This window comes from Palaemon carinicauda, unplaced genomic scaffold (genome assembly GCF_036898095.1).
Source record: "Palaemon carinicauda isolate YSFRI2023 unplaced genomic scaffold, ASM3689809v2 scaffold393, whole genome shotgun sequence".
Taxonomy (NCBI): Eukaryota; Metazoa; Arthropoda; class Malacostraca; order Decapoda; family Palaemonidae; genus Palaemon; species Palaemon carinicauda.
Window position 1 is genome coordinate 35977 of NW_027171598.1, and position 26834 is coordinate 62810.

At 50.1% G+C, this 26834-nt stretch overlaps 1 protein-coding gene across 1 annotated transcript in view; it reads left to right on the forward strand.

The window, feature by feature from the left end:
* Positions 1 to 26834, forward strand: part of Sbat (LSMD1 domain-containing protein Sbat) — a 55055-nt gene that overhangs the window by 4897 nt on the left and 23324 nt on the right. The window contains exons 2-3 of the mRNA XM_068369165.1: positions 4383 to 4500; positions 5073 to 5226. Of these exons, the coding sequence (XP_068225266.1) occupies positions 4402 to 4500; positions 5073 to 5226 (253 nt within the window). The 5' untranslated portion in view covers positions 4383 to 4401. The remainder of the gene's footprint in view (positions 1 to 4382; positions 4501 to 5072; positions 5227 to 26834) is intronic.

Here is a 26834-nt window from a genome sequence, read left to right on the forward strand (position 1 = left end):
ACTTCCTGAAGGGAGTATTTAGAGCATTTGAGATGTTCAACTTTCTAGACTGGTGCCTGGGGGCCCTCAGCAAGAAGACCTCCCCTGCGGACAAGGATTCTGCCATGCTATTAATGTCCTGCATGGATAAGGCCATTAGGGATGGATCTGGTGAGCTTGCGTCGATGTTTGTATCAGGGGTTCTGAAGAAAAGGGAACAGCTGTGTACCTTCCTTTCCTCCAGCATTACACCTTGTCAAAGGTCACAACTCCTTTTTGCTCCGCTCTCGAAGTTCCTCTTCCCCGAAGAGCTGGTTAAGGACTTGTCTGCTGCCCTGATACAAAAGGACACACACGATCTTGTAGCCTCATCGGCTCGTAAGTCTAAGGTTGCTACCTCAGTCCCCAGGACTTATCGCTCCCCAGTGGCTGATACCCCTGCTACGAGGTTCATACCGCCCTTTCGTGGTAGAGCCCCCAGCCGAGGAAGCTCCCGTCCAGACTCTTCCAGGAGCAAGTCTAGGAAAGGCTCCAGGACATCTAAAGGAAAAAACTGACTCTCCGCATCTCCAGACAGCAGTAGGAGCCAGACTCAAGGCTACTTGTGCAGAAGAAGGCAGTGGTTATAGTCCGGGACCATCAATCCCCGGGCTTCTACAACCGTCTCTTTCTTGTGGCCAAGAAGACAGGAGGTTGGAGACCGGTGCTGGACGTCAGCGCGCTCAACGCGTATGTCACCAAGCAGACGTTCACGATGGAGACGACGAAGTCGGTCCTAGCAGCGGTCAGGCAGGAGGACTGGATGGTCTCGTTGGACTTGAAAGATGCCTACTTTCACGTTCCTATTCATCCAGACTCCCAACCTTTCCTGAGATTCGTTTTTGGAAAGGTTGTCTACCAATTCCAAGCCCTGTGTTTTGGCCTAAGCACAGCTCCTATGGTGTTCACTCATCTGATGAGGAATATAGCAAAATTCCTACACTTATCGGACATCAGAGCCTCCCTCTACTTAGACGACTGGCTGTTGAGAGCCTCCACGAGTCGTCGCTGTCTGGAGAGTCTCAACTGGACTTTGGACTTAATCAGAGAACTGGGTCTGTTAGTCAACATAGAAAAGTCTCAGCTCATTCCCTCCCAATCCATTGTGTACCTGGGAATGGAGATTCGGAGTCAGGATTTTCGGGCTTTTCCATCGGCCCCCAGGATAAGCCAAGCCCTAGAGTGCATCATGAGCATGCTGAAGAGGAGCAGTTGCTCGGTGAGGCAGTGGATGAGTCTCACAGGGACCCTTTCATCACTGGCCCTGTTCGTCGATCTAGGGAGACTCCACCTCCGCCCTCTTCAATTCCATCTTGCAGCTCATTGGGACAAGGGTTCGACTCTCGAAGCAGTCTCTATCCCAATCACCCAAGAGATGAAGACCACTCTCCTGTGGTGGAAGAACAATCTCCTTCTCAGGGAGGGCCTATCGTTGGCTATTCAGACCCCCAATCTTCATCTCTTCTCAGATGCATCGGACTCGGGCTGGGGCGCGACCTTGAACGGACGGGAATGCTCGGGAACGTGGAACGAGGAACAGGGAATGCTCCACATCAACTGCAAGGAGCTACTAGCAGTTCATTTAGCCCTGCTGAACTTCAAGTCCCTCCTGCTAGGCAAAGTGGTGGAGGTGAACTCAGACAACACCACAGCCTTGGCTTACATCTCCAAGCAAGGAGGGACCCATTCGAGGAGCCTATACGAGATCGCAAGGGACCTCCTCATTTGGTCAAGAGGTCTAAACCTCACTCTGGTCACGAGGTTCATTCAGGGCAATATGAACGTCTCAGCAGATCGCCTAAGCAGAAGGAATCAGGTCATTCCCACGGAATGGACCCTCCACAAGAGTGTGTGCAACAGACTTTGGACCTTGTGGGGTCAACCTACCATAGATCTGTTTGCCACCTCCATAACCAAGAGACTTCCGCTGTACTGTTCCCCTGTTCCAGACCCTGCAGCAGTTCATGTGGATGCTTTTCTACTGAACTGGTCCCATCTCGACCTTTACGCATTCCCACCGTTCAAGATAATAAACAAAGTTCTGCAGAAATTCATCTCGCACGAAGGGACACGGCTGACGCTGGTTGCTCCCCTTTGGCCTGCAAGAGAATGGTTCACAGAGGTACTTCAATGGCTAGTCGACATCCCCAGGACTCTACCTCTAAGAGTGGACCTTCTACGTCAACCTCACGTAGACAGGTTGCACCCAAACCTCCACGCTCTTCGGCTGACTGCCTTCAGACTGTCGAAAGATTCGCTAGAGCTAGAGGCTTTTCGAAGGAGGCAGCCAGTGCGATTGCCAGAGCAAGAAGGGTTTCCACTCGTAGAGTCTACCAATCTAAGTGGGAAGTCTTCCGGAGCTGGTGTAGAGCCAATTCAATATCCTCTACCAATACCTCTGTGACCCAAATAGCTGACTTCCTTCTACATCTTAGGAATGAGAGATCCCTTTCAGCCCCTACGATTAAAGGGTATAGGAGTATGTTGGCTTCAGTTCTCCGCCACAGAGGTTTGGACCTTTCTTCCAACAAGGACCTTCAAGACATCCTTAAGTCTTTTGAGACGTCTAAAGAGCGTCGTCTATCCACTCCAGGCTGGAACCTAGACGTAGTCTTAAGGTTCCTTATGTCACCTAGGTTCGAACCTCTCCAGTCAGCTTCCTTCAAGGACCTTACCCTCAAGACTCTTTTTCTCGTCTGCCTTGCAACAGCTAAGAGAGTCAGTGAGGTTCATGCCTTCAGCAAGAACATTGGTTTCACGACCGAATCTGCAACATGTTCTTTTCAGCTCGGATTCCTAGCAAAGAACGAACTTCCTTCACGTCCTTGGCCTAGATCGTTTGAAATACCTAGCCTCTCCAACATGGTAGGTAACGAACTAGAGAGAGTTCTTTGCCCTGTCAGAGCTCTCAAGTATTATCTTAAGAGGTCTAAACCTATTCGAGGACAGTCAGAAGCCTTATGGTGTGCCATCAAGAAACCTTCGAGGCCCATGTCCAAGAACGGGGTTTCGTATTATATAAGGCTTCTGATTAGAGAAGCCCATTCTCACTTAAAGGAGGAAGACCTTGCATTGCTGAAGGTAAGGACCCACGAAGTAAGAGCCGTAGCTACTTCGATGGCCTTTAATAAAAACCGTTCTCTGCAGAGCATAATGGATGCAACCTATTGGAGGAGCAAGTCAGTGTTTGCATCATTTTATCTTAAAGATGTCCAGTCTCTTTACGAGAACTGCTACACCCTGGGACCATTCGTAGCAGTGAGTGCAGTAGTAGGTGAGGGCTCAGCCACTACATTCCCTTAATCCCATAACCTTTTTTAACCTTTCTCTTGAATGCTTTTATTGTTGTTTTTATGGTTGTTACGGTAGGCTAAGAAGCCTTCCGCATCCTTTTGATTTGGCGGGTGGTCTATTCATTCTTGAGAAGCGCCTGGGTTAGAGGTTTTGTAGAGGTCCTTTAGTAGGGGTTGCAACCCTATATACTTTAGCACCTTTGGGTTGATTCAGCCTCCAAGAGGAACGCTGCGCTCAGTAAGGAAGACGAACTTAAAAAAGAGGCAGAGTAACGGTTCAATTCGACTTCCTTACCAGGTACTTATTATTTCATTGTTATTTGAGATAACTGTTATATGAAATATGGGATACTTAGCTATCCTTTAATCTTGTACACTGGTTTTCACCCACCCCCCTGGGTGTGAATCAGCTACATGATTATCGGGTAAGTTTAATATTGAAAAATGTTATTTTTATTAGTAAAATAAATTTTTGAATATACTTACCCGATAATCATGATTTAATCGACCCTCCCTTCCTCCCCATAGAGAACCAGTGGACCGAGGAAAAATTGAGGAGGTGTCAACAGGAAGTACTATAGTACCTAGCCACAGGTGGCGCTGGTAAGTACACCCCCTTCTAGCATTGTGATAGCTGGCGTATCCCTCCATAGAATTCTGTCGGGCAACGGAGTTGACAGCTACATGATTATCGGGTAAGTATATTCAAAAATTTATTTTACTAATAAAAATAACATATTTTCATGATAAGCTATTATTATTACTACTACTACTACTACTACTACTACTACTACTACTACTACTACTACTACTAGCTAGGCTACAACCCTAATAGGAAAAGCAGGGTACTATAGAGCCCATGGGATCCAAGAGGGAAAAATAGCCCAGTGAGGAAAGGAAACGAGGAAATAAATAGACTACAAGAGAAGTTATTAACAATTAAAATATTTTGAGAAGAGAAATAATATTAAATTAGATCATTCATATGTTAACTATAAAAACCTATAAAAGAAAAAAGAGGAAGAGAAATAAGATACTATCAGTAGTATTCAAGTTACTTTATTTTTCCAGTTCTTTGATCATCATCGACATGAAGACTACCGGAGACTTCAGAGATCACTTGGTAGATCTGACAGATGGAGGCAACAGGCCGGGAGAATCAGGTGCTGATAAGCATCCTCAGAGAAAGGTAGTTTTGTAATTTTAAGCATTTTTTTCTCATCAGTTTACTCGTATTTGTAGCCTTCATAAGATTTCCGGGAAGGACACACTTTTACCTTCGTACCTTTTTGTAGAATCCATCCTACGTTTTGCTGCTTTTAACCTTTTTACCCCCAGGCTATTTGGAAATTTCCAGCCCTTAACCCCCAAGGGGTTATTTTTTTTCCAGCACATTTTGCAGTATATTTTTTTTTTAAATTGCTCTAACAGCCTTAATTTTTGTCATAGAGAGGTCAGATTGGTCTCATTCTCTTGGAAAATGCCTGAATTTTCTAAAAAAAAAAAATAATAAAAAATATGAAAAAAAAATTTTATACCATTTTTTTGCAAGGACGTACCGGTACGTCCATGGGGGTAAAGGGATGGCTTTTGTGAAACGTACCAGTACGTCCTTTGGGGGTAAAAGGTTAAAAGGAACTGGAAGGTTTCCAAGTGCGGTACTGTACTGTCAAATAATGAATACTGTATATGTTTCCGTATAGTTTACCGCCATGAAAAAAAGACTCTCATTACGATTAATTGAAGACTGTCACTTTTCAGAACACCCCGGGCCGTCTGAAGCTGGAAAAGTGGCTACATTCTTCCATGAAGATTGAAATGACGGATGGTCGGACTCTCGTCGGTTCTTTTGTGTGCACCGACAGAGATAACAACATTATCCTAGGGTCTTGTACGGAACACTTGAGACCTGATGGTTTGTTATAGTTTATATTTTGTTTCTTTTCCATAACCCTTTTACCCCCACCATAAGGTTAAATTTCGAGCACATTTTGCTATATAATTTCTTTAAATTGCTCTAAAAAGCTTAATTTTTGTCCTAGAGAGGTCAGGTTGGTCTTATTCTTTTGGAAAATGCCTGAAGTTTCTCGTAAAATTATCAAAAATATGTAAAAATATGTAATTAACAGTGTTTTGCAAGAACGTACCGGTACGTCCTTTGGGGGTGAAAGGGATAATATAGGTAGACTTATTCATATGAAGTACAAGCTATTTTTGGGTGATATTTATATCAAATACTGTACCAATACAGTACAGTATGCCTGTTTACTTTTTGGGTATTATATTTATATTTGTTCCGTAACTGAATACAAACCACTCTATTTACATGGGGTAATTACTTTGGCGGCAGCCGATGACGAGCCATAAAGTTTTAACGAGGGTTTCCTACCCTGCCGCTAGTTAGCGGGGGGGGGGGGTAGGGAGGGGTAGCTAGCTACCCCTCCCCCCTCACACACACCGGTGATTGATTCACTTTACTTTTGGCTCAGAGAGATGACAGACCTGTCAGCGCTCTCCTCTCTTTTGACTGCCATAATTTTTTGTTTGCTTTTTCTTTCAGTGTTTGTGTGTGAAGTTGGCCTCTACTCCTTATGCGCACTTGCCTGGACTTCCCGGCCGCCCTTGCGGGACCTTTATGTCCGCCGTAGAAACAGATCCTCACTCCTTATGCCCTCAGTGTAGGGGCCAACGGTGTGATAGTTCTAATTTGTGCATTGAGTGTAGGGAATGGTCTACCTCCCAGTGGGAGAGGTTTGCCTGGCGACGTAAGAAGGCTAAAAGGGATCTTTCTCCTTCCGAGGTTTCTCGGAGGAGAGAAAATCCTAAGTCTTCTTCTTCCGCCGCCCATTCCTCGTCCGAAGCTCCCGCTCGGGCGGCCTCTTCCGAGAGGCCGGCGAGTGGTAGCGTAGACCCTTATGTTATGGATGTCATTAACCAATCCCGTGGTGAGGGAGAGGTCGTTGCCTACCATAGCGAGGCGGCTGCCCCTCCCCCCTCGGAGGAGGTATTTGTTTCTAACAATGACCTTTTTCAGCTTTGGGCTTCCTTGGGGCTACAGGGTTCGCCCTCCAAGGAAGCCTTGTTTGGCATGATCAAACGGGGTGCGGCTGCCAAACAATCGTCAACCTCAGCGGACATAGATCCTCTGTCTGTGGTTGACGTTGTTGTGTCGGAAACATCCCGTGGGTCTGGCCAAACTCCCGTTCCTGTGGCTGCGGTAGCAGAAGGCTCTGACTACCCCTCTGAACATACTTCGAGGGAGGAGCTTAGTCCCACAGTTTCTCCTTCCGTTGAGACTCCCTCTCGGGGGAGTTCTCTGGTAGAGACGCCTCTTCGGAGGCCCATTGACGGTCAGCCTGCTGATCGCACGGCCCCTCGTGGGTGTATAAAGTGGAAGGCTCGCCCTCCCCTTCGCCGTAGAGGCCTTCCTTCCCCCTTCAAAGGGGTTAAGAGGCGCCTCTTCGGCTCGTCGTCTCCACAGTCCTCTGCGGAGGAGACGACTCGCCGCTCTCCTGACCTGCCTGCTATCAACATGGACCTCTCCAGGGATCGTTCGCGATCCCCGTCGGAGGATGGTCGTCCTTCGAGACAATGTGAGCTGTCGCCCCAACCATCGACATCTAAAGCTGCTGACGCGCTTTACGCGCCGGAGACTGCCACTGAGCAACCTCCTGACCCTTCGGGGTGTCAAGATCCTTCGGGGTCTCAAGGACTTGAGCGTGAAACTGCGCCGCTCGCCCCTAAGTGTAAGGCTCCGCCTTCGCACCCTGCTGCTGCTGTTTCTGACGTTCCTGACCAAGCGCCTCGGCGCTCACCCTTAGGCGTTTGCGCCACTGTTCCTGTTGCTCGCCAGGGTTCCCCTGCGCGCCCACGCCCATCGGCGCCCCGTCGCCCTCCAGCAGTTCCTGAAGTAGCGCGCAATCGCCCAACCGCGCAAACGCGCCCTGTTCCTGTTAAAGTGCCTCCGCGCTCTCCTGTGCACTTGCGGCCAGTTCCTGATACGGCGCCTACGCGTCCACCGGTGCCCCAGCAGCCTCCAGCTCTCACGCGCCGGCCCCCTGTTCCTGTTTCATTGCGCGCGATCCAGGAGGTTCCTGAGTTGGCGCACAGGCGCCCACAGATTCCTACAGACGCGTCGCGGCCTGCGGGGGAGAGACGCGATACGCGTCCCCGCGCGATTTCAGCTCCAGCGCTTAAGCGCACCCCAATGCGCCCACGTGTCGCTTTGGACCCATCGCGCCCATCTAAGGAGGTTCGCGATACAAGGGAGGCTCGCGATACGAGAGAGGTTCGCGATGCGCGCCCGCGCACAGTTCCTGTTCCAGCACCAACGCGACCACGCGTCGCGACGACTCAGCTCATCGCCCCAGAGGTTGCCAAGCCAGCGCACGGGCGCTCATGACCGCCTCTGGAACCGCGCGAATCTACTGCAGACACGATCGCACCTGGCGCTCCCAAATCGCGCCCTGTTCCTGCTTCACGCCCCGTGCCTGTCTTTAAGACAGCGGTGGTGGTGCAGCTAACTCCAGAGCGCTCTCACGCGGCTCGCACCACGCGCACTCTGAAGCAGCGAACCCCGGTGCGACCTGTTCCTGATGCGCGCTATGTGCGCCCACGATCGCCAGCGCAACCAGCGCTTACACAGGCGAGCAAACCGGTCCAACCAGACCGTCACCAAACCTTTCGTTCCCAGGTCGCTCGCGACCCTGCTCCCGCGCTATTGCGCCCTCGGCCAGTCCTACCGGACACCCGCTCGGGCGCTCCTATTATCGCTAGCCCTTCGGGGCCGCACCAGGTTGCTGAGTGCCCGCGCGTTCGGCCTCCTCCTGTTTCAGCTCCTGATTGCCGCACGCCCACACCATCGCCCACGCTCGCTCGCGGGCATGTTCCCGCTCAGGCTGCCGCGCGCCCCCGCGGCCACACTCCTGCTCTGTCGCCATCGCGCCATCGTTCCTGACCATCCTCCTGTGCGCCATCGCGGGTATGCGCGCGCGATTTTCCAACTTCGCGCCCTCCTCTCGCTTACAACCCTGATCTGGGCTTGTCACACGAGCCCCAACACGATCGCCGACAGGCGGTTTCTTCCTTGTCGCGTTCCCCTCCCCGCAAACGCAGACCAGCGCGCTCGCCAGAGGGGAACGCTCCTCGGACAGGTCTAGGGATTCTTCTCTTACAGTCCTGCAGGCGAACCCTCGTTTGTCAACTCCTCCTAGGGATCCCTTGATCCCCTTCCCTCTAGAGGGAGTGTCTGACAGCGCTGCTGTCAGTCAACAGCCCTGGTTCGACACCCTACTCAGAGCTCTTGTGCGGGCGATTAAGCCAGCCCTCTCTGATTCGGGTCGCGAGCCAGCGGCAGCTTCCTCCCCCCTGAAGAGCAAGAGAGGAGTCTCTCCCGTGGATCCTCCTCCGAGGCCTGTGCTGTCCCTGCGTAGATCCTTGCGCAAGGATCCTACTCCCCATCAGACCTTCACGCCCTCCCCTGAGGATGAGGATTACCCCTCCTCAGGGGAGTCGGTTGAGCAGGAATACTCCCCCATCGCACCAATGGTCGATGTTCCTCCTCTTCCCGAGAGGTCTCCTCGTTGCGAGGTGGAGAAGGACTTGCCCCCTTCGCTTCTAGAGTCCTGCATCCCTCCCAGGAGGGAACCTAAGGACTCTAAGACGATTCCCAAATCGTCTACTAGGATCAGACAGGAACAGCCCAGAGCCATCAAGGATGCCCACGTTTCCCCCCAGGAAGAGCCTCTGGGGTCCGGAGACTTCGCTGCAAGTCCGACAGGAGGCGAGCACCAGGAGTCAGAACACGCGTTCTAGTAAGTCCTGACTCTCATGAGGAACCTTAATGGGATTCCAGACCCTGAGGTCCCACCTCGTGAAGGTAAGGACACGGTCCTGGATCGCGTCTACGGCACTCAGAAGCCCTCTAGAGCCAGCGCAGCATTGCCCTGGTCTCAGGGGAGGAAGAGCGCCAGAGACAAGATCGAGGGCCAGCTTGCGGAGCTTGCCTCCTCCAGCAGATCGAGTGCCGGGAATAAGCTCCTCCCTCCTCCTCGAGTTCATCAGAGGAGGTACTTTGAGATCCTCGAGGAGTCTTCGCTGAGTCTTCCCTTGCATCACTCCGTGGAAGGACTCACAGGGGGAGTCCCTCTTGAGAGACTCTTCAACCGGCATGTGTCCTTCTCAGCCACTGAGATCCAGAGCCAGGAGAAGGTCATCAAGTGCGCCATGCAGGCCACTTAATGGCTCGACATCTGGCTGGGGTCTCTGGGCATCCTGGTGCGGTCCGAGGATCTCTCCAAGGAAAGCACCAGGAAAGCGCTGGAAACCTTTCTCCTCTCGGGCACTCGGACCATCGAGTTCCTGTCCCACCAAGTCTCGAGCTTGTGGGCCAACACGATCCTCAAACGCAGGGACGCTGTTGCCGAGAGGTTCCACCATAAGGTTCCCAGCGCCGAGTCGAACAGGCTCAGACAATCTTCCGTCCTCGGTAAGAGCTTGTTTGAGCCTAAGGACGTGGAGCTCTCTGCCGAGAGGTGGATGAAATCCAACCAGGATTCCCTCATCCATAGGGCCCTGACATCGAGGCCCTATAAGCCTCCGGCGGTTCAGCAGCCCCGTCCCGTCAAGGATACGAAGAAGACTACCGTAGCAGCGAAGCCCAAGGTGTCTAAGCCCTTTCCTGCCAAGAGCAGGAGGGGAAAGAAGTCCTCCAGGGGAGGCAAGAACCCTAGAGGCTCCGGCCGAGGCCGGAAGCGCTAGGGTTGGCAATCCCCCTGCGTGTCCACCAGTGGGGGGATGCCTGCAGAGTTGCGCAGCAAGGTGGCAGCAACTCGGGGCGGATGCCTGGACGGTCTCCGTGATATCCCTAGGGTATCGTGTCCCGTTCACAGCATCTCTCCCTCCCCTGACAGCGAATCCAGTGTCGTTGAGCTCTTTTGCCATGGGATCGGCAAAAGGGCAGGCCCTTCGGGCCGAAGTCCAGACCATGTTGGAGAAGGACGCTCTCCAGGAGGTCGTGGACGGGTCCCCAGACTTCTACAGTCGACTCTTTCTTGTGAGAAAGGCGTCTAGAGGCTGGAGACCAGTCATCGACCTCTCGACCCTGAACGGGTTTGTCAAGCAGCCTCCGTTCAGTGTGGAGACGGCAGACACGGTCAGACTTGCAGTGAGACCACGAGACTTCATGTGCACACTGGATCTGAAGGACGCGTACTTCCAGATCCCAATCCATCCGTCTTCAAGGAAGTACCTGAGATTTTGCCTAGACAACAAGATCTACCAGTTCAAGGTGCTGTGTTTTGGTCTCTCCACAGCGCCTCAGGTGTTCACCAGAGTCTTCACCATCATCTCTTCGTGGGCTCACAGGATCGGCATCCGTCTCCTTTGTTACCTGGACGACTGGCTGATCCTGGCAGACTCGGAGGCGACCCTTCTTCGCCACTGAGACAAGCTCCTCGAAGTTTGCCAGGATCTGGGGATCGTGGTAAACTTCGAGAAGTCCTCTCTGCAGCCCTCTCAGAAACTGGTACGTATATCTAGGCATGATCATAGACACCAATCTCCACAAAGCCTTCCCATCAGACGAAAGGATAGCAAGGCTGAGGAAGGTTGCAAAACCTTTCCTCAATCGAGAACTCCCAGCCCAATCGTGGCTTCGTCTCCTCGGCCACCTCTCCTCTCTGACCCGTCTCGTCCCCAACAGTCGCCTCAGGATGAGATCCCTTCAGTGGCGACTGAAGTCTCGGTGGAGTCAAGGACTCGACTCCCCGGACATCCTGATCCCCATGGGATCTGCGGAACGAGCGGACCTCAGGTGGTGAGTGGCAGACGAGAACCTGCGGAAGAGAGTGGATCTTCTCGTCTCTACCCCGGATTTGATGCTGTTTTCGGACGCATCAAACAAGGGGTGGGGTGCCCACGTTCTGAACCACAGGGCCTCAGGCCTGTGGTCAGAATCAGAAAAGTACCTTCACATAAACCTGCTGGAGATGAAGGCCGTTTTCTGGCCCTTCAAAAGTTCCACCAAGTCCTGGCCGGCAACTCCGTGGTGGTGATGAGCGACAACACCACGGTGGTGGCTTACATCAACAAGCAGGGAGGTACCTTTTCGGAACAGCTGTCCCATCTTGCAGTAGAGATCCTGAGATGGTCCGAAGTCCACTCGATATCACTTGCGGCTCGCTTCATTTCAGGCAAGAGGAATGTGCTCGCCGACAGTCTGAGCAGAGCGACGCAGATAGTGAGTACCGAGTGGTCTTTGGATCCTCAAGTAGCCAACAAAGTCCTGACTTTGTGGGGTTCCCTGACTGTGGACCTGTTCCCCAAGGCCCTCTGGCAAGATGCCTTCCAACAACGGTGGGACAACGTCGACGTGTACGCCTTTCCCCCGTTCTGTCTGATGAGGAGGGTCCTCAACAAGACCAGAACATCGGTCAATCTCTCGATGACCTTGATAGCTCCGCTATGGCATCATGCAGAGTGGTTTCCGGACCTTCTGCAGCTCCTCACGGAGATCCCGAGGGAGCTCCCTCCACGTCACGAGCTACTCAAACAACCACACTCCAACATCTTCCACAAAGCCGTAGCTTCGCTTCAACTTCACGCCTGGAGACTATCCAGCATCTCCTCAAAGAGAGAGGATTTTCGCAACAAGTTGCGGGAAGGATGTCTGGCCACCTGCGCAGGTCATCCGCAGGAGTCTACCAGGCGAAGTGGCGAGTTTTCTGTGGTTGGTGCCGTGGAAGGGGTATCTCTCCCCTCGATGCCACTTTACCAGCAATAGCGGAGTTCCTTGTGTATCTGCGGGAAGAAATGCGCCTTTCAGTCTCGGCAGTGAAAGGCTATCGCTCAGCCTTAAGTCTTGCCTTCAGGCTGAAAGGAATGAACATTTCCTCCTCGCTGGAACTGTCTCTTCTCATACGGAGTTACAAACTTACCTGCCCTCAGTCGGAAGTGAGACCTCCTCCTTGGAACATGGTTCGGGTCCTCAGGTCTCTTAAGAGGCCTCCCTACGAACCATTATGCCAGGCTTCTGATCGCCACCTTACCTGGAAGATGGTGTTCCTGCTAGCTTTGGCCTCGGCCAAGCGAGTCAGCGAACTGCATGGTCTCTCCTACGACGTCGCCCATTCAAGGGGATGGGGGGAGGTAACGTTCGGCTTCGTCTCCGAGTTTGTCGCTAAGACTCAGAACCCGGGAGTGCCGGACCCTAGGTTCGACTCTTTCCAGGTCTCGAGTCTTCGTTCTGTAACAGATGACCCAGACCATCTCCTACTGTGCCCAGTGAGGAGTCTGAGGTTGTATCTTAAAAGAACAGCTGCAGTCCACCCCCAGGTGCGAGCCTTGTTTGATAGCACCGGGGAATCGAAGAGGGTCACCAGGAATACCATCTCGGCCTGGTGATCCACTTGGCCTTGAGTTCTGACCCTCCTCCGTCACGGCGCCCTAGGGTGCATGATGTCAGGGGTGTAGCTACGTCCCTGGCCTTCAAGAAGAACTTTTTGGTGACGCAGGTCCTGCAAGCTGGGGTGTGAAAGCGTCAGACCACCTTCACGGCCCACTACCTGCAAGACGTGACACACAGAAGGCTCGATACGTTTTCTATCGGCCCTGTGGTGGCTGCACAACAGCTGTTCTAACCTCAGGCTCCTAAGTGGACAAGTAGCAGAGGGTTGAGGGCATTGTTACCCGGTTTTAGTCTGTGTGAATGAAAAGATCTGTCTGGCCCTTTTCTTTTCTTCATCCTCTCCTCCCTTGGAGAAAAACAGCATCCTGGGTCCTTTGCACAGCTGACCTCGAACCTCTGCAGGTAAGCCATGCTTCCTTGTGTTCCTAGTATTAAGTTGTAATACTGTCATGTCCCCATATCCTGACGAGGTGGTATTGGGTAAGTCCTAGCCTAGATTTCCTTCTAAAGAACTCCAGGTCAACTTCCTAGGACATGTCACTGCTCACCTTCACACACGACTTACGTAGGCTGCAGCAGCCCCTCAGCTGTCTGCGAGGCGCAGGGGCCCCAACCCTTGAGTTGCTTTATGAACTCGGGTTCGGGGCCCCCGGGCAAGTCAAAGCCAGTATGGCAGGGGACTTACCTCCCTTCCTAAGGGTTAAGTCACCCCATGTAAATAGCGTGGTTTGTATACAGTTACGGAACAAATGACAAATTCGTAGATAATTTGTATTTTTCCTAACGATACAAACCTTAGCTATTTACAGTTATGTGCCCGCCAGCCCTGTCCCCCAAGATAAGTCCTACCTCTAAGTAAAGTGAATCAATCACCGGTGTGTGTGAGGGGGGAGGGGTAGCTAGCTACCCCTCCCTACCCCCTGCTAACTAGCGGCGGGGTAGGAAACCCTCGTTAAAACTGTATGGCTCGTCATCGGCTGCCGCCAAAGTAATTACCCCATGTAAATAGCTAAGGTTTGTATCGTTAGGAAAAATACAAATTATCTCCGAATTTGTCATATTATCTACGAATTTGTCATCTTAATAGGTCTTGAAGAAAAGCAGCTGCTCTGGTAGGGGTGTAAGAATACTACTACCATATCTCCTGTGTGCAGCAAAAAGCAACTAAATATACACCTGCTGCCTTGCAGTTGGACTATTTAGTCAAAGATTAAGCCCACAGCCAATATCTGTGGTCAATGACCGCAAGGGAATGCGATCGTGAAAACTCTCTGCCAAATTATAAACCATGCCTGATGTTATCAGAAGGCATGTCAGTCAGCCAATCTCTTGGTGTAGGGATAATAGTGGAAAAGAGATCTTGAGAGAAAGAAAATATGATACAACCTTAAAAGACTTATGAGATTTACAGAAGGAAGATAATACCAAAGCTTGGCCTTAGAGATAAGTTACATCAGAGAAGGGAGTAATCAGGGTTATTTTAGGTTTGTTCCGTAACTGAAATACAAACCACTCTATTTACATGGGGTAATTACTTCGGCGTAGCTGAATTTCAAGCCATAAGAATTTTAACGAGGGTTTACTACCCCTCCGCTAGTTAGGGGGAGTAGGGAGGGGTAGCTAGCTAACACCCCCCCCCCCCCCCTCCTCACACACACCGGTGAATGCTTCACTTTACTTTTGGCTCGGGCGGAGAACAGACCTGTCTGCTCTCTCCCTCGCTTTGACTGCCATGTTTAATCTGTTTTTGCTTTTTCTTTTCCAGTGTGTTTGAAGTTGGCCTCTACTGACTATGCGTACATGACCTGGACTTCCTGGCCGCCCTTGTGGGACCTTTATGTCGGCGGTCGACACCGATCCCCACACCTTATGTCCTCACTGTAGGGGTCAACGGTGTGATAGCGGTAATGTATGTATCGAATGTAGGGAGTGGTCTACCTCCCAGTGGGAGAGGTTTGCCCGGTGCCGGAAGAAAAAGTCTAAAAGGGATTTGTTCCGTAACCGAAATACTAACCACGCTATTTACATAGATTTTAACGAGGGTTAAACTACCTCCGTGCTAGTTAGCACGGGGATAGGGGAGGGGTAGCTAGCTACCCCTCCCCCCCACACACTGGTGAGCTGCTTCTCTTCACTTTTGGCTCGGATGATGTTCAGACGTGTCTGTCTCGTCCTCGCATTGTTGACAGCCTTAATCTGTTTTTCTTTCTCTTACAGTTGTGTGTTTGAAGTTGGCCTCTACCTTTTCTTCCCATTATGCGGAAGTGCCCTGGACTCCCCGACCGCCCCTGTGGAACTTTCATGTCGGCAGTCGATACAGACCCTCACACCCTTTGCCCGCAGTGTCGAGGTCAACGGTGTGAAAGTGATAATGTTTGTATGGAATGTAGGGAGTGGCCTACCTCCCAGTGGGAGAGGTTTGCCTGGCGGCGTAAGAAGAGTTCTAAGCTAGACCATTCTACCTCAGGGGCTGCCTTGAGGAAGGAAGGCTCCAAGGACTCTTCCGTTGCCCGAACCTCCTCCGAAGCTCCCACTCGTTCGGTCTCTCGCGAGAGGCTGCCGAGTGGTAGCGTAGGTCATTCTTTTGTTTCCCAATCTCGGGGTTCGGGAGAGGGTGTTGCCTCCCATAGCGAGGCAGCTCCCCCTCGTCCTCCGGGGGAGGACATTGTTGATTTTGTTGATGACCAAACTGTGTCTAACAATGATCTTTTCCAGCTTTGGGCTTCCTTGGGGCTTAAGGGCTCGCCCTCCAAGGAAGCCCTGTTTGATCTGATCCAGTTGGGGGCAGCTGTCCAACAGTCGCCGGTAATACCAGAGGTAGACCCTCTGGCTATTGTCGACGTTGTTGTGGCAGAGGCGTCCGACGGGTCGGGTTAAACCTCAGCTGCTGCTGTTGCGGATGTTGCTGAAGGCTCAGGTTCCCCCTCCGAACATCCTTTGAGGGGAAAGCTGGGTCCAACGGTCTCTCCTGCGGGTGTTCCTCCCCCTCGGGGGAGTGCACTGACAGAGACTCCTCTTCGGAGGACCGACGATGGTGATACCCTGCCTCAAGGTCGTCTTCGCCGTAAGGCTCGCCCTCCTCTTCGCCGTCGAGGCCTTCCTTCTCCTTACAAGGGAGTTAAGAGGCGCCTTCTCTTCGGGTCTTCATCTTCGTCGTCCCCTGCAAAGGATTCTTCTCGTCGGGAGAAGACCGTGGCAGTGACATCACTGGACCTCTCCGCAGATCGTTCGCGATCTCCTGCGCCTATCAGATCTTCCTTGATCATTCAAGCACCGGTCCCTTCGGGGCAGAAGGGCTTATCCCACAATGTGGGTAAGTCCCTTCCGCGTCAGGTTTCACCTGTGCGCCCTACAGTAGCGCGCAAGCGCCAGCGCTCTCCTGATCGCCAGCACCCTCCTGCTCGCCAGCGCTCTTCTGCTCATCAGCGCTCTCCTGCGCGCAAGCGCTCTCCTGCTGACGAGTCACCTGACTCTTCTCGCCAGCGCTCTCCTGTTCACCAGCGCTCTCCTGCTCGCCAGCGCTCTCCTGATCGCCAGCGTTCACCTGCTCGCCAGTGCTCTCCTGCGCGCAAGCGCGCTCCTGCAGATGAGTCAACAGACTCTTCTCGCCAGCGCTCTCCTGATCGCCAGCGCTCTCCTGATCGCCAGCACTCTCCTGATCGCCAGCGCTCTCCTGCTTGTCAGCACTCTCCTGATCTGCAGCGCTCTCCTGCTCGCCAGCGTTCACCTGCTCGCCAGCGCTCGCCTGCGCGCAAGCGCTCTTCTGTCCCTGCTGTGCGCACTGCGCATCAACAGTCTCCTGAGCGCCGTCAATCTCCTGCTCATCAGCGCTTTACTGCGCGCCCAGTTCCTGATGCGCACCAACGTTCGCCCACGCGCCCACAACCTTCGGATCTGGGCGCAGGCAAGGACAATGATCCTTTGCCCCGCCAGCGTTCCCCTGCGCGTCGATCACCGCCTGCGCACCACCGTGCGTTTTCTCTTGTGCGCACTTCTAAAGTGCATGCGCGCCCGCTCGCCCACGAGTCGACTCCTGAGCCCGCCCACGAGCGTTCGCCCTTGAGCACATCAGCACCCCCTGGCCCGGCGCCCCAGTTGGCAACTTCTCTTCGCGCTAGTGCGCGCCATCCTACGCATCAGCGATCTCCTACACGCCAGTGTTCACCTACGCGCCCGCGCAATCCTTCGCCTGTGCGCAAATGCGCGCCAACGCGCCCACGCGTCTGATCGCCACAGGTCACCGACTCGCCTGTGCGCAGTCGGTCGCCTACTCGCCCCACGCGTCATCGTTCGCCAACGCGCCATCGCTCGCCAAAGCGCCATCGCTCGCCAATGCGCCATCGCTCACCAACACGCTTACGATCGCCTACGCGCCATCGCTCTCCTGATCGCCAGCGATCGCCCGGGCACTCGCGCGCACCCTCACCTGTGCATCCACGCACACCTTCGCCTGTGCCCCCACACGCCCCCTCGCCAGCGCGTCCATGCGCCCGCACGCCCACTCGCCCACGCGCCCGCACGCCCACTCGCCCGCGCCCTCATCTCCGCGCGTCCGCGGCCTCATCTCCGCCTGCGCCCAGTGGTTTTGCCAGTGCGACCCCCAACGCGATTCCCGCCGGGTTTCGCAGCACGGCCAACCTTGCGAGTTGCCGGGGCCGCTTGCTTCCAGATCATCCTCGCGATCACCATCTCGTAAGTGCCGAGCACGCGTCCAGGAGCAGGAAGATTCATCGGAGAGGTCCAGGCAACATTCTTCTTCCCTTTCTTCGTTTCAGGCAGGCCCAGTAGTATCCACTCCTAAGGGTCAGCCGATCCCCTTCCCTCCAGCGGGAATCGCTGACACTGCGTCAGTCAGCCGCCAGCCTTGGTTTAATTCCCTGATGAAAGCGGTTGTGCAGGCTATGAAGCCAGCCCTCGCTGATCTGGGACTAAAACCAACGGCTCCCTCGCCCCCGCTGAAGAGGAGAGGAGTGGATTTTGCGGTAACTTCTTCCAGGGTTAAGCTGGCTCCCAAGAAGTCCGTCGGGAAGGCCCCTTCCCCTTTGCAGGCGCTTTCTCCTTCTCCTGCGGACGAAGCTTTCCCGTCCTCGGGAGAATCCAGTGAGGTGAGGCACTCTCCCACGGCACCAATGGGAGGAACCCCACCTCAAGGAAGAGAAAAGTCTCGCGTAGGAGGGACCTTCCAGACCTCTTTGCTAGAGTCCTGTATCCCTCCCAGGAGGGAGCCCAAGGACTCAAAGACGATACCCAAGTCATCTTCAAGGTTTCGTTCAGAGCCAACCATTCCCCGGGAGGACGTCCGCGTGTCCCTCCAAGAAGAGCCAATGGGGACAGGAGATTTAGCTGCCAGTCCACAAGGAGGAGAGCAGCGTGAGTCAGAGCATGCCTTCTGGCAGGTCCTTAATCTAATGAGGCAACTCAATAGTTTTAAGGACCCCGAGACCGCCCCCGCGAAGGCAAGGATACGGTCCTGGACCAAATTTATGGTATTCAGAAGCCCCCAAAGGCCAGTGCAGCCCTGCCATGGTCCCAGGGGGTGAAGAGTGCCAGGGACAAGGTCGAGGGCCAGCTTTCCGAGCTCGCCTCCTCCAGCCGTTCTTCTGCCGGGAACAAGCTCCTCCCACCTCCTCGCGTTCAGCAGAGGAGGTACTTTGAGATCATGGAGGAGTCTTGTTTAGCTCTTCCCCTCCACCACTCTGTGGAAGAGCTCACTAAGGGTCTCTCTCTAGAGAAACTCAATGCCCGGCAGGTGACATTCTCAGCATCGGAGATTCTAAGCCAAGAGAAAGTCGCTAAGTGTGCCATGCAGGCCACTTCATGGCTGGATGTCTGGCTGGAGTCTCTGGGCATCCTATTGCGCTCTGAGGACTTGTCCAAGGAGAGCAATAGGAAGGCCCTGGAGACCTTCCTCCTCTCGGGCACGCGCTCCATCAAGTTCTTGGCTCACCAGGTCACTAACCTGTGGGCTAACTCGATTCTAAAGCGACGTGATGCGGTGACTGAGAGGTTCCACCCGAAGGTCCCCGCTGTGGATGTCAGCAAGCTCAGACATTCCTCCATCCTTGGAAGAAAGCTGTTTGAGCCCAAGGATATAGAACGGACAGCTGAGAGGTGGAGGAAGACGAGTCACGATTCGCTCCTCCAGAAGGCTCCTCAACAGCAACAGCAGCCTCGCAAGACAAGAAGGGCGGAAAGTCCTCCAGGGGAGGCAGGAATCCTAGAAGGAGCAGCCGAGGCCGCAAACGCTAGGATTGGCAATCCCCCTGCGTGTCCACCTGTCGGGGGATGCCTGCAAAGTTGCATGCACAGGTGGCAGCAACACGGGGCCGATTTCTGGACGGTCTCTGTGATCGGACAAGGATATCTCGTCCCGTTCATATCATCTCAACCTCCCCTGACAGCGAATCCAGTGTCGTTGAGCTCCTATGCCATGGAATCGGCAAAGGGACTAGCCCTTCGGGCAGAAGTCGAAACCATGCTCAAGAAGGATGCTCTCCAGGAGGTCGTGGACGGCTCCCCAGGCTTCTTCAGTCGACTCTTTCTTGTAAAGAAGGCGTCTGGAGGCTGGAGACCCGTCATCGACCTCTCAGCCCTGAACAAGTTTGTCAAACAAACTTCGTTCAGCATGGAGACCCCCCAGATGCTGAAGCCTTGATGAGGATGGGGGGCTTAGGGACTAGCAGTTGGGCTCTAATGAACAATGGGAACTACTTCCCCACTGGACCTCGGTGCCCAACTGTTGATCCAACTAAATTAGTCAGCACTTTCTCTCCGTTCTTTTGATTACTTCTTATCTTCTCCCATCTCTTCCTCTTGGGCATGAACTTGTTGACGACTAGTTTGTACGACTTAGGTTTTGACTGCTGTTTTGGATTTGGCGCAGGGTGGGATGGATGTCATACCATCTCAACCTGTACAAATTTAGACGCCATCACCCTCTGACAGACCCCATTGGGTGCAGACTAAGTCTGTTAAGAGTCGGGCTCCAATGATCCAGTTTTAAGTCGCCCATATTTGCGGGTAATGGGTGACGCTAGGCATTGGAACCGTTGGTGGGAGGGGCTAACTACCCCCACTGACCAGTGTACGCCCACCTTAAGAGAGGCAGCCCCTCTCTAATAGAGGACTGGTCCCCGCTGAAGCCTCTTCTCGTGTTGGGCCACATGGGATAGGAGGACTGAAATCCTCCGATAAGAGGTGGATAACCCTGCTTGCTTCTACTCCAAAAACTAACCCCTCTGTTGACGACCCGGAAGCTCTAAAGGACCATGCTACTTATGTTCAAAAACAAAGTAATTTGGGTGACATGGAGAATTTGCGAATCCTTCACGTCACTCAGATCCCCATTGAAACCAATTACGATGTTCTAAATAAATTATTTCAATGTTATGGTCATATCAGGGAAATTAGAATGAGGCTTGAAGGTGACAAATGGGATTCATGGATATCATTTGATAACCATGATGAAGCATTCAAAGCTATCAATGATATCATAAATATTGAAATCAGTAATTTGAATTTCAAGGGTGCTCTTTGCGATCAGGTACCTAAGAATCTGGATGTATATAGGCCTGCAGATTGGATTGATAAAGGTATAGAGGTAGTTGTACCTTCCCAGAGAAAGCCAAAACCACCAAAGTGGCTTGTTGCTCAATCAAAAGGGAGTACTGAAAATTATTTCAAAATATGTAAATTTCTTCAAAAGAAAGTAGGTACTATCGCACCAGGAGATATATCTCGGTTTGGAAAGAACAGTTTCCTAATAAGTGCCAAATCTGAAACTCAATCGGTTATACTTTCCAATTTAAATACAGAGAACGATGACATAAAGCTGGATGTGAAACCCCATCTAAACTTTAGTTATGGAAGGGGAGTAGTTTTTAATAGAGACTTATATGAATTCACAGAAGAGGAGATATTGGCCATGTGTCCTTTAACTGTGTGGAAAGTGCATAAAGTCCCTGGAACGTCAATGATTATCCTGACTTTCCAGGATGCTGATGTGCCTTTCCACATTTACATAGAGAATGAACGAATTAAAGTGCGAACTTTTAAGCAGAAGCCGCTGCAATGTTTTAATTGCTTTAGATATGGGCATCCATCTTAAGTATGTAAGAATGATAAAATGTGTAGTACATGCTCTAATGTTTACCATGGAGAATGTAGATTGTATTAACTGCAATTTGAATCACAAATCTACGGATAGGAACTGCCAGCAATATGAATTGGAAGAGGCTGCTCTCAATAAATCCAGTATTGAACACATAAGTGTGGGGCATGCCAAGAGACTATTGAGTAAATCAGCAAGTTATGCAAAAGTATTGAAATTGGGAGAAAAAATGAGGCAGGAGACATCCAACCCACCTAATACTACCTCTATTCCCCAGAAAAGAAATTTGCCATCTTCTGATAGAATTCTAGAGGATAAGGCAAGAATATCACGTAAGACTTTTCTCACCTCTAGTAAACCTTTGTCCCCCACTACAAAGGATAATACTAACCTCTCTCAGGCTATATCTTTGCCGGATTTGATGGAGGTTCCACATAAACAGAATTATCAGGTGCGCCTGTAGTGGGGAAAACATCAAAACCTAATAAATCACCACCTGTCAATAGGAAAAGAGAGAGACCTCCATCTCTCTCACCCCCATCCATTAAAAACACCAAAGTTATGACATCAAATAGATATGATGTTTTGCCTGTTGATATTTCAGATCAACAGGAAAACTTCTTGAATCAATCAAAAATTCAAGTGGAGGTCCACCATCCCCCACAAGAATTAGGTAACAACAACACTGAAAAGGCTAATATAAAACCTAATTTATCATGACCCAAACTTAAAAAGCCTACAGAAAATATTGTCAAATCAAAAACTGTCAATGGGAAGACCTCATCAAAGATGTCTTCCAGAAAATAATACATAGTTTTTTCATCCATTTTGCAATGGAATTGTCAGGGTTTGAGGGCCAAATATGAAGAACTTAAGCTCTTAATTCACGAGCATTCCCCCATAATTGTATGTCTCCAGGAGAGCAAGCTTGATGCTAATACCCCTTGTCCTCGCGAATATATTAGTTATAGGACACCTTATGATCACGGAGTAGGGAGCCATGGCGGAAGTCTCATGTACATTCGTCGAGATGTTCCCCAAATACCTATATCTATACGTACAACCCTGCAGGCAGTTGTTGTACAAATTGATATAGGGAGAAAATATACAATATGCTCTCTGTACTTACCTCCAAATGATAATATTTTATATGATGATTTAGCAGAGGTCATTCAACAACTTCCTCAACCTTTTCTCTTACTGGGAGATATGAATGGTAGACATCCTTTATGGGGTGATGTTTTGGCCAACACAAGGGGCAATATTATCTCATCAATTGTGGAGAAGGAGGATGTGGGACTCCTTAATACAGGAGAGCCCACACACTTCCATGTTCAGACAGGTACTTGTCATGCATTGACCTTTCAATTGCAAGCTCTAACTGCCTTCTTGATTTTGATTGGAGGACATTAGATGATTGGCATACTAGTGATCATGCACCAATCATTATAAACACCAACAAGGGTCCGCCTTTGCAAAGATCGCCACGTTGGAATCTAAACAAGGCAGACTGGGTTAAATTCTCTGAGCTAAGTGAAATCGAAGGGAGAGCAGAACAGTTTGAAAGTATTGATGATGCCATAGACCTACTGAATGGAACTCTTAATACAGCAGGAATCAATTCGATTCCCAAAACCACAGGACTATTCAAAAGACGACCAGTCCCTTGGTGGTCCTCAGAATTAACAGCCTTGCACAGAGCCACCAGAAAATCCCTGACTAGATTGCGTAGACGCCGTACTGATGAAAATTTGATATCATACAAAAAGTGTAGAGCACAGTTCCGTCGTGCCATGAAAGAAGCTAAACGCCAATCTTGGGTGGCTTTTATTTCCTCCATTAATAGTAGAACTCCACCATCTGCTGTATGGAGGAAAATAAAAAAAATTGCAGGCAAATTTACCCTGAACCCACCACCAGTGTTGAAAGTGAATGGTCAGTTTGTGACTGAAGGAAATGAAGTTAGCAATGCCCTGGCTGACCAATTTTCAAATGTATCGTGCATGAGTGTAGCAGCTCCTGGTCACCAGTACAGGAGCATTGAAGAAAAGAAAATTTTAAATTTTGCAACAGGAAGGGAAGAATCGTATAATTCTCCTTTTACTGAAAGAGAACTTGATTCCGCACTCGCTACTTGCAACGATACAGCTCCTGGACCCGATGGAATTCCATATGCAATGGTTAAACGTGTACATTTTAATACAAAGTTATTTATTTTAACTATTATTAATAGAATATGGCATGATCATAGTTACCCAAGTGTTTGGGAACTAGCCATTATTTTAGCCTTTTTAAAACCCGGTAAGGACAAGTTTTTAGCAGCAAGCTATCGACCTATTGCATTGACTTCGTGTTTATGTAAAATCATGGAGAAGATGATCAATGTAAGGTTGATGTGGTACCTTGAAAAGAAGGGTATTTTATCACCGATTCAATGTGGATTCAGAAAAATGCACTCAACAACTGATGTGTTAATAAGACTTGAGTCCTCTATTTGTGAAGCCTTTGCTTCAAAACAGCACCATGTGACAGTTTTTTTCGACCTTGAAAAGGCATATGATACCACATGGAGATATGGTATACTTAAAACAATTCATGAACTAGGATTAAAAGGAGACCTACCACTATTTATTCAGTCATTTCTTTCACATAGAGCTTTTCAAGTGAGAGTTGGGGAAACTCTATCAGAGAGTAAGTGTCAGGAAAGAGGAGTTCCTCAGGGGAGTGTGCTGAGCGTAACCCTGTTTGCACTAGCAATTAATGGGATATCCTCAGTCATTCCCCAGGATGTTCTCTCAACATTATTTGTGGATGATCTCTCAATATCATTTGCTGGCACTAGAATGGCAATGGTTGAGAGAAAAATCCAACTTTCTATTGATAAAATTATCCAGTGGGCTGACATGAATGGATTTAAGTTCTCGACAAGTAAAACTACTATTGTCCATATTTGTCGTATCAGGGGAGTACATCCAGACCCGGATATATACAGTGAACCCTCGTTTATCGCGGTAGATAGGTTCCAGACCCGGCCGGGATAGGTGAAAATGTGCGAAGTAGTGACACCATATTTACCTATTTATTTAACATGTATATTCGGACTTTTAAAACCTTCCCTTGTACGTAGTACTGTTAACAAACTACCCTTTAATGTACAGAACACTTAATGCATGTACTACAGTACCCTAAACTAAAACAGGCACAAATACAGTATTAAAGGCGATTTTATATCATGCGTTTCCTAAACACGCTAAAAAGCACGACCAATGTTTTATTTACGTTTATCTCTGATCATAATGAAGAAACAAACTCATTTAGTGTACACATATATGTATAGGTTAGTTTTTGCATCGATTATATTGATTATACAGTATGTTGATTTTGTTATTACCAATGTTTTACTTAATTTTTCTTAGGACTTCCAAATGAAATGTTTTTCTTTATGACGCCGCCTGAAACGACGGCGTCATAAAGTACTGTACGCTCAGTAAACAACCACGCTCAGAACAAAGAAGGCATTTAACGCGCATGATGAAAGTGATAAATAATGATATTTACAGTAAAAGCATTTACAAAATATGTTATTACAAATATTATTTACCGTATCTATATAAAATCATACAGTACATACTGTACGTAGCAAAGCTGGAAAACAATTTACGAGAGAGAGAGAGAGAGAGAGAGAGAGAGAGAGAGAGAGAGAGAGAGAGAGAGAGAGAGATTGTTTTACGTATGTAAATGTAAATTTTAAACAAAAAAAATATGATAGGTTACAACATGTATACTGTACTCTTCAGACTTTTAAAACCTTCCCTTTAACTTAATGCATACAGTACTAAACTATAAAACAGGCACAAATATTAAAATGTTAGAATATTAAAGTAAAAAATAAAGATTGTTACTGTACTCACCACGAAAGAAGTTCAAGAAAAACTTGAATGATGATGGCAATGAATTTGCTGCACAGTAGAAATGATGATGATGAAGCTGATGATGTCTTCTACTGTGCAGCCAATGATAGTATTTTACGTCTCTTCAGACGGAGGTGTCTTTTCCTGGGACACCTCTTCAACTTCTTCAATTTCTTCCGAAGGCGTACTAGCAGGAGGAACTGACTCCTTTTTGCGAGGCTGGAAGAACATTGTGATCGGAAGTTGCTGCCGCTGCTTCTTTTTTCGCTCTAAGAGCATCCTGTAGGGAGTCATGATGTCATCGACCTTGTTGGAGAATTTCATAGACCGAACCATATCCTCGTCCCACTCTTGCAACATTTCTTTCGCCTCCTTGATATGGTTGCAGAACTTGGCAAGCCGTTCTAATGTTAAGCCCGTTTCTTCGACATTTTCTTGGGTCTCTTCCTGGGTTTCACTCTCTTCTTCGCTTGCCGATTTCGTCAGGTCTTCTAGGTCTGCGTCAGTTAGCGGCTGGGAATGGCAGTCCAACAACTCGTCGACGTCTTCAGTCGTCATGTCGCCAAACCCGTCACCTCCAATTATGGCAGCCAACTGCACAGATTTGCGTATTGCAGAGTGTTGGATTTCCGACGGAGTAAATCCCTCGTCGTCGTAAACAATCTGGGGCCACAACTTCTTCCAGCTCGCATTCACGGTTGCAGGTTTCATCTCTTGCAGTGCCTTCTGAATATTCTTCAGGTACGTGGCTATGGTGTACTGCCGCCAGTACGCCTTCAAGTTTAAATCTTCATCCTCATCATCTTGGGCAGCATCCACACACGCAACGAGGTCCGCCAAGGTATTCTTCGTGTAGAGGGCCTTGAACGCCCTGATAACCCCCTGGTCCATCGGTTGAATTAATGACGTGGTGTTGGGTGGCAGGAACTCAACCTGAACGCCCTCACGCGACAGGTCAGTTGCGTCTCCACCAGCGTTATCCATAAGGAGAAGGATCTTGAATGGCAAGCCCTTCTCTACGAGATATTCACTGACTTGCGGGATGAAACACTGGTGGAACCAGTTAGAGGTCAGCATCTTCGTAATCCATGCTTTTGGATTATGCATCCAGTACACGGGAAGGAGATTCTTGTTTTTATTTTTCAAAGCGCGAGGATTTTTCGACTTATAAATAAGCCCCGGCTTTAGCAAAAATCCAGCAGCATTGCCACACATCACGAGGGTAACGCGATCCTTGAATGCCTTAAAGCCAGAGGCTTTGGCTTCCTCTTTGAACAGGAAAGTTCGCGACGGCATTCTCTTCCAAAACAAGCCGGTCTCATCCATATTAAAGACTTGTTCCGGCTTGTATCCACCTTCGACGATAATATTCTTGAACGTCTGGTTCACGTAAGTTTCAGCAGCGGCAGTGTCAGCCGAAGCAGCCTCGCCATGCAGGGCGAAGCGTTTCTGAAACTTCGCGAACCATCCTTTGCTGGCGGAAAAACGTTGTTTCTGAGGCTGGGAATCAGTGGATGTCCCTGGTTGAGGTTCATCTGCATCATCATCTTCTTCAGCATGGTTGCCATTGTCGTCTTGAGGTTCCTTTGCCGCACAATTCTCATACAAGCTCAAAGCCTTTGTTCGGATGGTGTTCGTATCCAAGGCTATGTTCTTCTTCCGGCAGTCGGCAATCCACACAGCTAAAGCACCTTCCATGCGTACGATCGTTTTATTACGCGTGGTAACGACTCGCTTCGCTGATCTGCTAAAGGTGATTGCAGCCGTCTTTCTAATGTTCGCCTCGTCCTTCTTGATATAGCGAACGGTGGATTCATTGATTCCAAAATGGCGGGCTGCGGACGCAAAACTTCTACCGTCTTTCAACATATTGAGAAGCGTCACCTTCTCAGCAATCGTCATCATCCTTCGGTGGCGTTTAGGCTCACTACCAGCCTTAGTAGAAGCAGAACGCTTGGGAGCCATTGTACAGTAGGATTTAACAGAAAGTTCAACAAAAAGTTCAACTTAAAACAGTCGCGCACAGCACAGATTAAAGTTCACAAACTTAACAACGTCTACTCAGCGATACGGCGTAAGAGAAAGTGGCCGCGAAC